Genomic DNA, 15996 nt, shown 5'->3' on the forward strand with positions numbered 1-15996 from the left:
AATTAATTTCATATGTTTAATATTTGTTATAATTTAATTTTTAATTTTTAATACTTTCAACATCCTTCTTTAGAGTTTTAGAAGGAATAAGGATCTTGCATGGTGAGGTAGCAGTCCAGCTCGCCACGACAAGAGAAAATTAAAAAGAAAAGGAGAGAATAAAAGCCAATTCCAGAAATGTTGAGAGTCCCGCCAATATATAAATGTATGTATGTATATATATATATACACCTCATTGTCCATTTGCATTCTTGTCACATGCCAACCCACTTGAAATCTGGCAATATAACATAGTGGTGTATATATATATATATATAAAGACATGTGGGATGATGGAATTATTCGCAGGTATAATAATGTAGAAAAACACCCGATAGCAGCCTCAAGAAGAAGAAGAAGAAGAAGAAGAAGAAGAAGAAGAAGAAAAGACCTAACAAAAACTGACATGGCTGAGTGAGGTCATGAGTTGGCCAACTCCGGAGAACACTAAACTTCTAAAAATTGCAAAATCGCAATTACCAACCGGGAGAAATCAAACAAAAGTAAGTAAAAATCTTCTATGGTTACCAAATTAGTCACCTAATATGTCCAAACTTGGAGAAATAACCATCACCACGTTATTAGCTTATAAATCCTTTCTCGCACTACCTTCTGCAACTACTTAAATTTTGACACTCGGAAGCAAGCAGAGAAGAAGAAGAAGAAGAAGATGACGGTGGGTGTAAGGATATGGGTGGGTTTGGCGGTGGCGTCCGCCATGGGAGCCTTGGCTTCGGCTGCATCAATAGTCACTTACGTGTTTGGTGACTCATTGACAGAAGTTGGAAACAATAATTACCTTCAGTATTCTTTGGCTAGGTCAGACTATCCATGGTATGGCGTTGATTTTTCTGGTGGACAGGCTACTGGCAGATTCACCAATGGCAGGACTATTGGTGACATAATATGTACTGGTTTACTCTTTCCCACTTAGTTTTGCAGTATCATATACGGGTCTATATAATATAACCTTATATCATATTTCATCACATTCATAGAATTTTCGAAGTAAGATACGTTGAATTGAAGTGGGATGTGAATATACGGATTTGGGTGTGATTTTTTTTCAAGGGTATTAATTGATGGATATGAAATTTGAGGTTTTGTATAACACCATTTTTTTTTTTTTGTTTGGTAGCTGCAAAGCTTGGGATTCCATCACCACCACCATATTTATCAGTGCCAAACAATGTTGATAAACTGCTCCAAGGTGTTAATTATGCTTCTGGTGGAGCAGGGATTCTCAATGAAACTGGACTATATTTTGTAATCTCTCATTCTAATACTTACAGAGAGTATCACTTTGTTCTTCTTTTTCTCTGTTCTTTTTGTTTAATGTAGTGATATCTCTAATGGGTGTGAGATGCAGATTCAAAGATTATCATTTGATGATCAGATAAACTATTTTAAGAAGACTAAGGAGGCAATTGAGGCCAAAATCGGAGAAGATGCTGCAAATAAGCATCTCAACGAAGCTCTCTATTTCATTGGAATTGGCAAGTTTTGCTTCCTTTTTCATTCTCTTCAAACATTTATTTGGCACGTTTTGTATATTTAACGGATGATTTATTTGCAGGCAGCAATGACTATGTCAACAATTTCTTGCAGCCATTTTTGGCCGATGGCCAGCAGTACACACATGAAGAATTTGTGGAACTCTTAACATCCACCTTAGACAACCAACTCATGGTGCATGTCTTGTTGTCTTGTCTTTCTCTAGGAGAGTTCATAATCTAGTACAAAGACAAAGAATGCCTTCTAACTAATTGAAAATTTTGAATTTGAATCCACAGAACAAAATTTCAGTGTATACTAAAATACCTTTGTTTTTCCAGAATTGTCTTCAAATAGAGAAATGGGTTTTACCAGGATTAACTTGTTGATTGTGTATTACACTAGAGACTCTACGAACTTGGAGCTCGGAAAGTATTGTTTCACGGGTTAGGACCATTGGGTTGCATTCCTTCTCAGAGGGTGAAATCAAGGAAAGGTCAGTGTTTGACGCAAGTGAATGAATGGGTACGCCAATTTAACTCCAAAGTGCAGACTATCATTGCCAATCTGAACAAGAAACTTTCCGGTGCAAATCTCAAATTTGCAGATTCCTATCCAGCAGTCTTTGATCTAATCAACAATCCCACAGCATATGGTCAAACCATAATCTATTTCTCTCTGTATTCTATCATGATGAGTTATAAAACCATCAATGGGTTATTGATTTCATGTTTGCAGGCTTCAAGATTTCAAATACATCATGCTGCAATGTGGACACGAGCATCGGGGGATTGTGTTTGCCAAACTCGAAACTATGCAGAGATCGTAGGTATTATGTGTTTTGGGATGCCTTCCACCCTTCTGATGCAGCAAATGAAGTGCTTGCCAACGAGCTATTTGCCAGTTCGTTATTCACTTCACTTGCTCCACCGCCAAAGCCCCATTGATTCATTTCTACCTACATTATATATAGTTATCAATGTTTATCTATCATGTAAGAAAGTTTCCCTGTAAGTTCGAACAAAACATGCACACAAAGAGACTTTTTTCAATTGTAGGTAAATACATGAAAACGAAAAATGCATTTAATAATAAAAATCATAAGCATAAAGCATGAGCAATTAGTAATTAGAATACTAAGCAATTTATTGGTACATAAATCAAATCCGCACCAGAATCCTTTTCTTTGTTCGTACAGGGTAAAAAGCAAGAGAAGCGTAACAATCAGTTAATCAACAAGTTCCCTTATATATTTTTATCCAAAAAAAAAAATTTCCCTTATACATTCAGATCACCTTGTGAGTATTAATGTCAATACCTCCCAGCTTCCCATTACAGAGGTCTCAAAGCACTCTAAAATTATAACGGCCCCGAAAATTCAAAAAGAAATACATATAATAATTTGAGTGTGGAAGCGAAATAAAATATTAAAATTAACATTTCTTATACAATAACTTAAAAGTACTAAACAATATCACAGAATAAGTTCTCTAAAAGATATACGAGAAATGAGAAAAATAAAAGAAACTGTAAAGTATCTAACATCTACTCGCCGTCTTTTTGTGGATCGGGCTCGGAAACTATGTCCTTCTGATATGAAATAATTAAATAAAGAATGAACTATACTAGTCCAGTAAGTACATCACACTATATCACCGTCACAAAAGTAAAGATTGGTAGAAAACCAAAAACAACCAATGAAACACAAATTTTAAACCAATACAATTATTTAATATAAAATTTCTTACCATTTTTCTTACCCTTGAAGAACCTGTAAAAACAACTTATAAAAACAATAACATCATACAGATCACAATTTAATGTTTAATCAGTAACATAAAACACATCATAAACCCGTTTCCATTAACAATAACTGATTATCACCGTTTTTCGTTTTTTACCAGCCTACTAGTATCCATGGGAATTCATAGGGGTCCCCGCTACGCGTGAATCATTCTTCTTAACAATCTTAATTCCAGGGCCGTCCCTATACCTCATTCGGTATAAACACCAAAACAATAAACCTCAATACCCCGTACCCCGTCCGGTATGAGCACTAAATGACCAAGTCTCCATACCCCGTCTGGTATGAGACAACGTTCACGGTAGGGTTCCTTATGAACCCGGTCCGTCCACCATTTCCCAGTATATATAGTGAGGCTGTCATCTTATTCATTTATCAAATCTCATCCTATTCCTATTTGTCCACATAAATAAATAACGTACATCCAACAAGGTAAGCATATCTTAAATTCCCAAAATCACACAGTAGTGAGGTAAGCAGTGATACATGCCGGTGCTTTCGCCCCGATTTAGCCATATGTGGGTTTAGAATCAAATTCTGAGCAAATAGTAGAATTTTTAACTCGTTTGGCGGCCGAAAATTGCTCTGGTATGGCAGCGGGTGGCGGCAGTCGGCTCCTTGGCAGCTGGGCTGTCGTCTCCGGCAAGGGACTCTGGCGGCTAGGGTTAGGATTTGGGTGCGGATGAGGTTATTTATACCCATCCGTTTTTTATTTGAGTCATTCATCGCTTTTAATCTGGACTGTCCGATCGCGATTAAATAGGGAATGAATATGGGCCGTTCATCGCGATTCAATCTGGGCTGTCCGTGCGCGATTCAATCTGGGCCGTCCGTGCACGGTTTTGATCTGGGTAGTCCGTCCGCGCGGGAACAGATCTCAGCCATTCGATTTCGCGCACGCGGATCACCCATGTGGCTCCTCCATTCAATGATATGTTTCCTTAGCTCCTCCATCTCAACGCAGCTCATGCGGTAAGGAGCAACCGAAATAGGTTGGGTGCCTGGCTGTAGATCTATGGTGAACTCGACTTCCCTGTCCACTAGCAGTCCGAGTAGTTCATCCAGAAACACATCTGGAAAGTCTCGAACTATCGGAATCTCTTGAATACAATTATCTTTCTTGGGTTTGCCTAGTTAAAGAAAATAATAAGGTTAAGGTACTCGACAAATAAGAAAACTTACCATCAAAGAATAAGCACTAAGTGATTTTATTAATTCGTAAATGACTCCTTATTAGGAAGATTAAATACAACTTTCTTGCTAAAGCAATCTATGGTGGCGTGATACGCCGCTAAGCAATTCATCCCTAAAATTACATCAAAATCGCTCGTGTCTAATTTTATTAGGTTTACACTCAATTTTCTATTTGCTATCTCAACGACACAAACTTTGTAGACAACTTATCCCAATAGTGTTACACTCCCAATAGTAGACACAAATAACATTAAATCAATTTTATCAGGTAATACATTAAATTTGGATGTAAAAACAGGTGAAACAAATGAATGCGATGCACCAGTATCAAACAAAACATGAGCAAGATAGTTACAGATAATGTACATACCATGTACCACGTCCGGATCGGCATCCTGTTGGGTGAGATTGTAAACCATGCCCTAGATAGGAGGTCTTCACTGATTCTGGTTCATTGGGCACTCTCTCGCATAGTGTTGGGCATTACCACATATGCGACAGGTGTTGTTGAGGCGGTAGCATGATTGGTCCCTATTATCTCTGTCGCAATGCTGACAGATCTTACCACGTCTTGCTATTGGAGCCTAAGGGGGAGCTTGGATCATCTGAGGGTCTGTGGTTTCTTGCTAACAGAGGGAGGAGGGTGTGGAGGCTCCTCTCCACTAATTGTGCCTTGGCCAGAACGGCCGAATAAGTCCTGAGATCCAGTACAAATAAATGCTGCTAGATCTCTAGGCGAAGGCTCCACTAGAACCTCCTACCCTTCCTGCCCTCATACATCAACGTCTCAGGGTAGTATTGGCCCAACTCCAAGAACTTAAGAACATATTCTGGCAACGTCATGTTCCCCTGGACCAACTCCATCTCATTCAGATGTCGGATGTGCTCTGGGAGGTATTCTGCATGAAATGCTGCTATGAATTGTTCCCAAGTAATTAGAGTAGGCAGGGTGGTCTGCTTGAGTTCCCACCAGCATGTAGGTAGCAAGGGTGACCCTCTGCTCGGGAGTCACTCCTAGGGTCTTGAAGGCCTTCTCCGTCTTCGCCAACCAGTACTGGGCATCTTCAAAAGAGAATTCCCCTGCAAAAATAGATGGGTTCAGTCTCCTGTACCTCTCTACGTAGCTTAGGTTAATCATGGAAGGAGCTAGGTCCTGCGGAAGAGGGATTGGGCCAAGCTGAGGATAGACTGGGGGGCCTTGTGGTGGTATTTGCTGATATGGTGGGAGCACTGGATTATACTGTGGCGGTGCAGGGCAGTACTGTGGCTGGGGCACCGGATTATACTTTGAGGGTGGCATTGGGTGGTACTATGGAGGAGCAGGCTCGTACTGTGGTGGCTCGGGATCCTTTCGCTGCAGTGGTGGCTCAACTTGTGGCAGCGGGGGAGGGTCGTGTAGCTCCCTTCTCTCCTCTCGACCCTGTTGGGCATCAATGAGTCTCTCCAACATCTCAAATATCTTGTCAACATCTTTCCGAAACAAACCATCCTGGACTGCTCGGTTTAGTGGAGATCTTCCTCTTCTCATCTCTCCGTACCTGCATTTCACAAAGAATGGTTGAGTAATGATTCATTAGTTTGAGAAGAGAAAGACTCCCACTAAACCGAGCAGCCCGAAATGGTTCGCTTCAAGAAGACGTTGACAAGATATTTGAAATGCTGGAGAGATTCATTAATGCCCAACAAGGTCGAGAGGAGAGAAGGGAGCTACACGACCCTCCCCCGCTACCACAAGTTGAGCCACCACTGTAGCGAGAGGATCCCGAGCCACCCTAGTACGAGCTTGCTCCTCCATAGTACCACCCATTGCCCCAGCCACAGAACTGCCCGGCACCGCCATAGTATAATCCAGTGCCCCCACCATATCAGCAAATACCACCACAAGGCCCCCCAGTCTATCCTCAGCCTGGCCCAGTCCCTCTTCCGCAGGACCCAGCTCCTTCCATGATTGACCCAGGCTATGTAAAGAGGTACAGGAGACTGAACCCATCTATTTTTGCAGGGGAATCCTCTTTTAAAGATGCCCAGTACTGGTTGGCGAAGACGGAGAAGGCCTTCAAGACCCTAGGAGTGACTCCTGAGCAGAGGGTCACCCTTGCTACCTACATGCTGGTGGGAGAAGCAGACCGCTGGTGGGAACTCAAGCAGACCACCCTGCCTACTCTAATTACTTGGGAACAATTCCTAACAGCATTTCATGCAGAATACCTCCCAGAGCACATCCGACATCTGAATGAGATGGAGTTTGTCCAGTTGGTCCAGGGGAACATGACGTTGTCAGAATATGCTCGTAAGTTCTTGGAGTTTGGCCAATACTCCCCTGAGACGTTGATGTATGAGGGCAAGAAAGCTAGGAGGTTCCAATGGACCCTCCGCCCAGAGATCAAGCAGCATTTATTTGTACTGGAGCTCAGGACTTACTCAGTCGTTCTGGCCAAAGCACAGTTAGTAGAGAGGAGCCTCCACACCCTCCATCAGTCAGCAAGAAATCACAGACCCTCAGCTTTACCCCGCAGACCAGCATCTACTACGTCTATCCATCAGAACAAGAGACACAGACCGATGATCCAAGCTCCCCCTTAGGCTCCAATAGCAAGACGTGGTAAGATCTGTCAGCATTGCGGTAGGGATCACATGGACCAACCATGCTACCGCCTCAACAATACCTGTCGCATATGTGGTAATGCCCAACACTATGCGAGAGAGTGCCCAAAAAACCAGAATAAAAAAAGATCTCCTATTCAGGGCAAGACTTACAACCTCACCCAGCAGGATGTTGAAATCGACTCGAACATGGTATAGGATATGTACACTATCTGTAACCATCTTGCTCATGTTTTGTTTGACACTGGTGCATCACATTCATCTATTTCACATATTTTTGAATCCAAATTTAATGTATTACCTGATAAACTCAATTCAATAATAAATCAACTATTACAGAGGTCTCAAAGCACCCTAAAATGGTCTACCTAATCCTTTAGAAAACGTAATCACAAATTAATTTGCTACCCGTCCCGAACTTATCAACACTGTGAAAACTGCTCCTTTGTTGCACTTCAAATTTTTCTTCATCCTAAATCCCCCTTTTTTGTTTGCTTATATTTGAGATATATATTGGTTTGTTGAAAATTTGAATAAGTAGTTCCTCTTAGAAGTAAAGTGTCTCAACTAACTAAGATAATTTTCCTTCACTAGGGATACTCCTCTACCTTTAGGACTTGGTTAAATAAAGTGGATTTTGCATTAACAGAGAGATTATCCTCTTTCAGTAAATGAAGAGTAGGAACATAAGACAAACCTAGAAAATTTCTCACAAGTTTAAGATCTATATGCTTAGAGATAAATCGAACATATTATAAACCATTCAAACAAACAGTTTAATAAACCCAAAATAACAACAGATGCATGCACCAACCTCATACCCCATGCCAAAGTTACCAGAAATTATCAAAACTAGATTTGTGGAAGGTAAACCAGAGACGCTATTAAATCATGAAGAATGGAACATAGCTTAGAAGTGTTCAAAAGAATAATAAAAAATGAATTATTCCTTCATTACCATCAACAACATCAACATATCAGCATCCAGGAAATTTAAAAAAACTTTTAAAAGAATGCTTCCAAAAAACGAAACGTTTTAAACTTTCTTTCTTACAAAAAGAACATGAAAAATATACATTTCTTAAGAAACAAGGGTTTCTCTCAGACAAATGCCTCGATTTGTCGTCAAGGAGAATGGATTAGAGATCGGACTCGTCATCATTTTTTGTACATCACTGAGAAACCCCCACTAAAATTCACGCAGATCAAATAAATATAACACTAAAAACGTGGTTGAAGAAATTAAAAAACCCAGATAGCAAATCTAAATAAATGATTGCTCTCAGTCAATGGTCAGATTCTTCCACACTAGAAACAAAAATGGGAAACAGCCCTCCAATTTTAATTCAGAAGATTATTCAACACCCAAAACTCTTCTAATGCTTGGCAATGACTTCTTCCAAATCAACGAGAGAGAGAGAGAGAGAGACTCATAAATGAAAAATAAATAAATAAATAAATATGAAAGCCAAACAACATCTGTGTCGGCGTCATGAATGTGTCATAACCATGGAAAAGAAGCGAATATGTGGTAGTCGACCATCTTAATAAATCAAATTACAAAGCGACGTTTCACCAAGTTCCTCCTCGGTTTGATTAAAGCAAAACAATCATCATTGAGCGCGAAACAATCAATCATCATTAACATACAACGAAGCAAAGAGCCATAACCAACCTGTTTTTTAGCAGAAACAAAATCATAGGAATAAAAATCACATGGCAAATTGCTCTCAGTTGAAAGGCCTAAGTTTTCCACTTAAGAGGATTTGAGGAAGATTAGCTCTCTATAAGGAAAAATTAAGACAGTTAAAGCACTTGACAGCACATTCTTCCTCCAATTACACGAAGAGTGTATACTCCGCTTGTAGCGAGAGGAATCAAGCACCACCAAGCACAACAACTGTAACAAAATTTCCTTCAAAAGAAAATCCTAACCTCGAGCCTCTATTCGGTGTGGTTAAAGCAAAATCAATCATCACTGAGCACCCATAAAAAACGACGTAAAGAGCCATAGACAATTTGATTTTCACAGAAACAAAGTCATAGGAAGAAAAATCAAATGATAAGTTGCTCTCAGTTGAAAAGCCTAGGTTTTCCACTTAAGACGACCTAAGGAAGATTAGCTCTCTACAAGGAAAAATCAACACAGTTCAAGCACTTGACAGCACATCCTTCCTCCAACTACACAGAGAGCCTAAACTCCACTTGTAGCGAGAAGAAGCAAGCACCACCAAGCAAAGCAACTGTACCTAAATTTCCTTGACTTAAAGAGAAGAAAATCCTCTCCTCGGTCCTCCATTCGGTGTGGTTAAAGCAAAATCAATCATCATTGAGCACTCATCAAAACACGTAGAAAAAACATTAAATTTCGCCCATATGCTCATCTTAGCAAATCGATCTAGCCAGATCAAAACATTATTGAGAGTAAAAATGTAGAACCTACGAGAAAGTGCAGAATCCATTGAGATTTTTCGGAAGCTGCATGTCCAGAGGTACCTGTGCGTTTGATTTGGCATCCGTTCGTATCCCCTGCGACATGCGCAAAGAGCACAGAGGATCATAGATAGATGCAATCTTCTCCAACTAAAAGAAAATGCAGAACAAAAAGGATAAACCTCAACAAAGATATAGGCAGAGAATACTTCATCTCTAATAGATGAAAACAATTTTTAAGAGAGTACTAAGAACTGGAAACGAACAAACTAGGGTTTGGAGAAGCTGTTCCCTGTTCGTAGATGGGGTCTGGAGACCGATTTATATTGAGCAATGGCGAGAGAGAATTTAGGGTTTTAAACGGGCCGGTGGATCGGGTTTGGGCGGAGTGTATTGGAGCCGTACGATTTGAACCGTTCGATCTCAGCGCTATAAATCCCCGCTTTTGCGCAACATTTAGTTTATCAACTTAATTAATTAATATTCAATTAATTTTACATTTTAAATAAATTTTAAACAAAAATAATTTTTTTAATTTAGTAATATACTAAATATTAAGATTGAATTTAATTTAACTTTTAGTTTTATACAAATATAATAAAATTTGAATGAGAAATACTATTTGAATTTCAAAGTCATTTATTTCCAGTTCAAGTATTCTTGTAATTTTTTATTTGATACAAAAATATATTATAATTAACTTTCATATATCAAACCAAATAATTAAGACCTACAAATTAAATTTTTAAAAAACTATATATTATAATTAATTTTTGCATATCAAATCAAATAATTTAAATCTATAAATTAAATATTTAACAAATTTTGACCTCTGTTTTTCAATTCATTAAGAAAATTCACAAGTAATGAATTTGAGAAAAATTATGGAAATGTTGCAAATAAATTTCTCATAAGTTTAATTGAATTGAGAAAAATTATGGAAGCAATGAAGGATATATATATATATATATATTATACATATATGTGTGTGTGTGTGCATACATATGTTGATGCATTAGAATAGTTAGAATAAAGATTGAATTATAAAGAATACAGTAATTCAGCCAGAACCCAGAAGATAAAAAATCCACACCACCTCCTGCTTTATACAAAATTGAATGGCCAATTATCCTACCCACCACCACCAACTGGTCTGTAATCATTTTGGCCTTCTGCATGGGAAGGGGAAGAAGAAGAAGAAGAAGAATGTTCCATCTACCTCAAAATTTTCCGATCACTTGAAAAAAGATTACAACTTGTTTTGTTTAAGCTTACAAGAAAATCATACTTAAGATCACAAATCTGATTACCACCAACATACTCGACAAATTCCCACCATTGTAGGTGGTGTGTGCAGGAGAATCAGAAGTTGAATTCATAGACGGAGCAGTGAAGTTCAGCGTAGTGCCATTTTTGCCAAGGCTGCATTATTTGAAAAACCAGTCAGGATTTCAAGAAGAAATTCAGAGTAATTTCTAAAGGGAAAAAAGTTAAAGAAGGAAGTTAATCATTATGAGAATTGTAAGGAAAAATTCTTATCTGGGGGGAAAGTATTTACCTTCCTGGAAATACGCAGGGGCCATGACCTGCATCAGTGAATCAAAATTGAGTGTCATATACATATATTTTCCCAAATGGACAGTAGCCCAACAGCTTAAATCCACATACTTAAACTCAAGATACAGAAAAGTTTGCAAATTTGATAAATTCACAAGCAAATTGAGAGACAGAATTCACAAGGTGACCTACTCCGCAAGAGAAATGAATCGAAATTCACTGTAAAAATTCCCAGATGTTACAATGTGTTTTCTCCTTTATCTCAAACTCAAATGCTAATTCGTCAAAGTTCAGGATCCATATATATAGTATTTGATACTTACTTGGATCTGTAGTGGTAATGGCAGCCACTCCATTAAAGTTGCACGACTCAGGATCCTTGCCATTTTGATGGAAGTACGTGTCAAAAGCGTAAGTTGCATGTGCAATCACATTGTCCGGTTCGTAACATGACTTTCCCTGCAGCAATGGCGAGCAATCCACCTTGCCAGGTCCACAAGCCCAATCCAGTGCAGCCTGCAGCATCTTCGGATCAGCACCATCCTTTGCCGTACAATAGGTTTGGTTAGTAGTATCATTTGCCAGCACTGATCCTGATCCTGTCAAATGTAATATATAAACAGGGTCCCCATTTGCATCAAACAATCCCCAATTCTTCTCCGAGAGTGGTCCAGGCTTCGTGTCCTCATTGTAAAGCTCGTAAATATAGGTACTAACAGCAATTCCTGGACGTTTTGGGGTTCCAGTATTGTTCAAGATGTGCCTGATCAAATTACTATTGTAAGTGTTGGCATTTTCAATAGTTGCATCAGGCTCATTCGAGTCGCCTTTTGATGGCCAGCCGGATTCAGTCACTAAAACAGGCACATTAGTGAAATTCAAAAAGGCCATAGCAAAATAAGCAGCATCAACCATGGCATCAAAGACGTTCGAGTAGTGGACAAGTGTATTGGAATCAACAGCTTCTTTGTTCGGAGGGAGAGGCTTGAAGAGTGCATAGTCTAATGGAATTACACCATTTGATTGCATGTAATCATAGTAAGGATATATATTGAGCATGAGATACGAATCCGTAGACTGCAAGAAATTAAGCATGGGAACCAAAACTGAATTCCATGAGCGGTTAAAAAATGCCTGGGAAGGCGGGAAGGAGTCAAGGATTAGAGAAGTAGAAAGGGGTGTAGAAACTTTGATTTGGCGGTCTAAATTGGATGCAACAAGGGCTGAGTGAATGTACTTGAGGGCATTAACAAGAACAGGTGCAGCATTCGGAAGAGTGTTTAGAACTTCCGAGCCTACAGCAATAGCTGTTATATTGGTGGCAGGGTAATATGCTACAATATTGCGAGACACCCAATTGGCTGCCGTGGAATTTGATTGACCAATGCCAAGAATCTGTTCGTTCGGGACAGATACCATGACTTGAATGCCAGTGTTTGCGAGAGCAGTCAGCATACCACGGTCAGCATCATATAGCCTGACATGTCTGATTTGCTGAGCTTTAAGAAGAGCTACTACCTGAGTTGGATGTGGCATGTCAGACAGGTCCGTTCCTATATTGACACCAACAAAAGCATCTGCAAGAACTAAGCACAAGATCAGAATGTAGATTTTGGGTCCATCATCGAGGAAATTAACAATGCCAAAGGGGAAAGAGGGAGAACATGATTTACGAACAAATGCAATAGTAAATTCTCAATACTCATAATAAAAACACGATGCTTGAGTAAACCAGAAGATCAGAATTTCTTTTCGTTTTATAATTTCTTTGTCCAATTCAGAACATGGATTAAACAATTGTACTTTAGACAATTGCAGTCGAGTTCTCAATGAGGACAATTAATGTCTTAGATAGTCAAAGTAGGGATTTTCAACTCTAAATACTCAACGAACAAAGAATCATTCCACCATTTGTTGAGTGACTATTTCAGCTCAAGAAGGAATTTTTCATCTGACCCTTTTTCCGTGTGAGGATATACTATAAGGAATTTTGAACTCTTCAGCAACTGATCTTTTAGTTCATGTGCCTACTTAGCACAGTATCATGGAGTTTTTTAGCACTCTTTCCCAGTTTACCTCAAGAATTTTAAGCATCTTCAGAATTACATTGAAAAAGATAAAACTCTAAAGCAATGAGGAAAAGAAATAGTATTTCAATCTGAATTCTACGAACAATGCATCAAGTACTAGGCAAGAGCAGTATGGATAATATGTGCATTTTATAAGGACTACTTGGCGTCAACCTAAGTCACCATGACTTATACTCCACAATCATTCATTAAATAAACTACAAGTTACCTCAAAATTTCACTGCATATAATAATTGATAATGGGTGAAAGTAATGGACAAAGTGCAATTCATCGAGGTGTTAACAAGTACATTAGTCTAGAAGGAACAAAATACTAGTATAAAAAAAGGAAAAAGCAGCATGGTGCAGTATGTTCCCAACTTCTTATGTCTCCACTAGTTCGTAATCTGACACAGAACTGCCTAGATTATCTAAAACATTTGACCATTTACACTATCAAGGCACTATTCCTTGAAACCTCAGGTTTTGTTTATATAAGTTTTAATGCTTAAAAATTTATGTGAAGTCTTGAGCAGAGATATTCACCAAAGTCTCCTTTGATGAAAGCAGGAATATAATATATATATATATAATTGCAAGGCAAACAACATTCTGGCAAGTGCATTTAAAACCTCCCCAACTCCAATTTTATCCTTTATTTTGATATTTAATATCTGACCTACCAAAAATTACAGCCATGTGATTTATATGTGAAGCCAAACAAGAAATACAGCCATTCAGATAGAGAGAGAGAAATAGCCTTTCTTTTTTACTTTAAATCTTCTAAACAGTCATGATCTAGCCACAAACATCACCTACTTCCTGAGTAAATCCTCAAGAATATCATATAAATACACACAGAGAGTAAAATAATGCAATATTGTGAACCCATGGCTCCCAAAACAAACACACGAAGACAATGCAAACCCAGTATAAAATCAGGTAGTAAACAAAAAAAAATTAAGACTTCATCAGCAGATTTTCCTTTCCACAAAAAATCAAAAGAAGCAAATGGGTGAAAGAAATAAATAATTTTTTTTTTTCAAAAGAAAAAATAACTTGAATAAAAAGAAGAAGAAGAAACCTCACCTTCATCAGCTCTGACTGAAGAAGCTGCTAAAAGCAGCAGAAGAATGAGTAGAGCCATAGATTCAACCAGCTTCAGAAAATCAAAAGAAACCCACAAGGGAATCTGAAGAAAGAAGAAAAACCCAGTAAAGAAGAACTCAGAGAGAGAGAGAGAGAGAGAGAGAGAGTGAAATGAATCTGAAAATGGTGATAAGAGTCAAGTAAAGAATGAATTGTGGGGTAAAGTCTCGAGAAAAATTAAGCCAGAGAGAGAGAGACTGTATAGTTCAGTGGCTTATGAGAGTGGAAATGGTATTTAGCTCTAAGCAGACAAAAGACAGAGAAAAAGGACGTGGGGTAAAGTTGAATCACAGATCACAATTCGAGATTGTCAGAAAATGGACGGCTGAGATATTATCATCTGCAAATTTTTGTCCGATAGAAATCTGGAAAAAGAAAACAAACAGTGTACGAGAGAAAGAGTTTCTGTTAAACAAAACCCAACGCATTTTTCTTTCTTTTCTTGTTGGATTAGCCGTTGGAAGTCCTTTCTTCTTGTTTTTATTCCTCTGTAAAAACACCATCCATGGCCAAAGGTGATAGAAGCAACGGGTGATAATCCTGGTTTAAAAGTGAGAAAGTACGGTGAAAATCCCATAACTTGATTTATGAAGTTTATATAAAATTATTATATATCATCTGTAAAAATATCATCTATAGCAAATTACGTTGTGTTCGAGTATTATTAGATTTAAACGTTTATAATTATCAAATTTTCTTAATTAAAATACTAACAATTAATTAACTATTTTTATATGACGTCAATTTGTCAGGGAGCCTGTGGGGTCCACTAGTCTGCAAGCCAACAGATGACAACGTCAGATGTGGGACAGGCGACACGTAATAATATAATCCTATCTGTGCAACGGTCGTATTTTTTAATTATACTTTTTAGTTGTTTCTTAATCATCATTAATTAGAAAATAAACAAATTACTAAAAGTCAAGGCTAATGTTGTATGTACCATTTAGAAATATTTAAATTGTTATTATATTTTTTTATATTTTAAATTCATATATTTTTAAAATTTTATGATATAGTTTTGAATTAAATAATTTTTTTATTTCATAACGTGACTATTTCACCAAAAAAAATTATTTTAATTCAAAATAATCAATACCTAAAATCATAACAAGTAAAAAATATTGTGTTGCTAAACGAAGCGGTGGAGTGTTTAGTAGCCCAAAGCATCACTAGTTTATGTTTTGACTCGAATAACATAGAACATGTAAAATATCGTGTGAATCAGTAAGAACCACCTTATATCGAAGTAATATCGTGAGTAAGCCAACATTTATATTGACAAATATGAGCTTTATAAGTTCGTGCTCAATTACTCTCTCATCTCGTATTCTATAGGAATCATATAGAAATTAAATTGTTATGAATAAAAGATTTGTCTCAATCAATTCTTTTGTCTTTCATTATTCGATAATAAAAAAATATATTTTATTTAAGTTTCAGTTTATTCATTTAGAATATGAATTATTCTACTTCATGTTTATTAATTAATTAATTTTTTATATAAAGAATAATGAGATCAATTGTATTCATATTAGTATCCATATTATATTGTATACATTACGTGATATTTAACATAAAATAATTAAAAAATAAATTATTATAACATGTCATTTAAGAAAGAAAATAAAAACGAGGAAAGTGAATCCTTAA

General features: G+C 37.6%; 2 protein-coding genes, 1 long non-coding RNA gene and 1 other non-coding gene across 7 annotated transcripts; 1 reads left to right on the forward strand and 3 right to left on the reverse strand.

Annotated features, from left to right (window-relative positions):
- Window positions 1–329: 329 nt before the first annotated feature.
- On the forward strand, window positions 330–2644 carry LOC110813198 (SGNH hydrolase-type esterase superfamily protein). Of its 3 annotated transcripts, none has more exons than XM_088212915.1 (6): window positions 330–542; window positions 625–947; window positions 1178–1305; window positions 1409–1539; window positions 1620–1728; window positions 1939–2644. In XM_088212915.1, exons 2-6 carry the CDS (start codon window positions 710–712, stop codon window positions 2545–2547), a joined length of 1215 nt encoding a protein of 404 aa, XP_088069041.1. In that variant the 5' UTR covers window positions 330–542; window positions 625–709; the 3' UTR covers window positions 2548–2644. The 3 variants fall into 3 exon arrangements, with proteins under 3 accessions (XP_088069041.1, XP_088069039.1, XP_088069045.1); XM_088212919.1 differs by having other exon boundaries at window positions 331–947; window positions 1939–2188; window positions 2272–2644; XM_088212913.1 differs by having other exon boundaries at window positions 330–947.
- A 298-nt stretch (window positions 2645–2942) lies between these two features.
- LOC148269065 (uncharacterized) lies at window positions 2943–9914 on the reverse strand. The gene is made up of 2 exons (XR_015816854.1): window positions 4902–9914; window positions 2943–4467 (listed from the first exon to the last, which is right to left on the reverse strand). It is a non-coding gene; the product is annotated as an uncharacterized LOC148269065 (long non-coding RNA).
- Window positions 8232–8316, reverse strand: LOC148269066 (small nucleolar RNA SNOR75). Its single transcript, XR_015816037.1, has one exon. It is a non-coding gene; the product is annotated as a small nucleolar RNA SNOR75 (small nucleolar RNA).
- Window positions 9915–10589: 675 nt separating the features above from the next.
- LOC110809774 (glucan endo-1,3-beta-glucosidase 2-like) lies at window positions 10590–14714 on the reverse strand. 2 transcript variants are annotated; one of them, XM_088212903.1, is made up of 4 exons: window positions 14284–14714; window positions 11449–12711; window positions 11127–11154; window positions 10590–10990 (listed from the first exon to the last, which is right to left on the reverse strand). In XM_088212903.1, the coding sequence occupies exons 1-4, from the start codon at window positions 14339–14341 to the stop codon at window positions 10840–10842; spliced, it is 1500 nt and encodes a 499-aa protein (XP_088069029.1). In that variant the 5' UTR covers window positions 14342–14714; the 3' UTR covers window positions 10590–10839. The 2 variants fall into 2 exon arrangements, with proteins under 2 accessions (XP_088069029.1, XP_088069035.1); XM_088212909.1 differs by having other exon boundaries at window positions 11449–12702; window positions 14284–14706.
- Between the last annotated feature and the right edge of the window lie 1282 nt (window positions 14715–15996).

The sequence above is a fragment of the Carica papaya genome, chromosome 1 (genome assembly GCF_054855325.1).
Source record: "Carica papaya isolate Zhongbai chromosome 1, ASM5485532v1, whole genome shotgun sequence".
Taxonomy (NCBI): Eukaryota; Viridiplantae; Streptophyta; class Magnoliopsida; order Brassicales; family Caricaceae; genus Carica; species Carica papaya.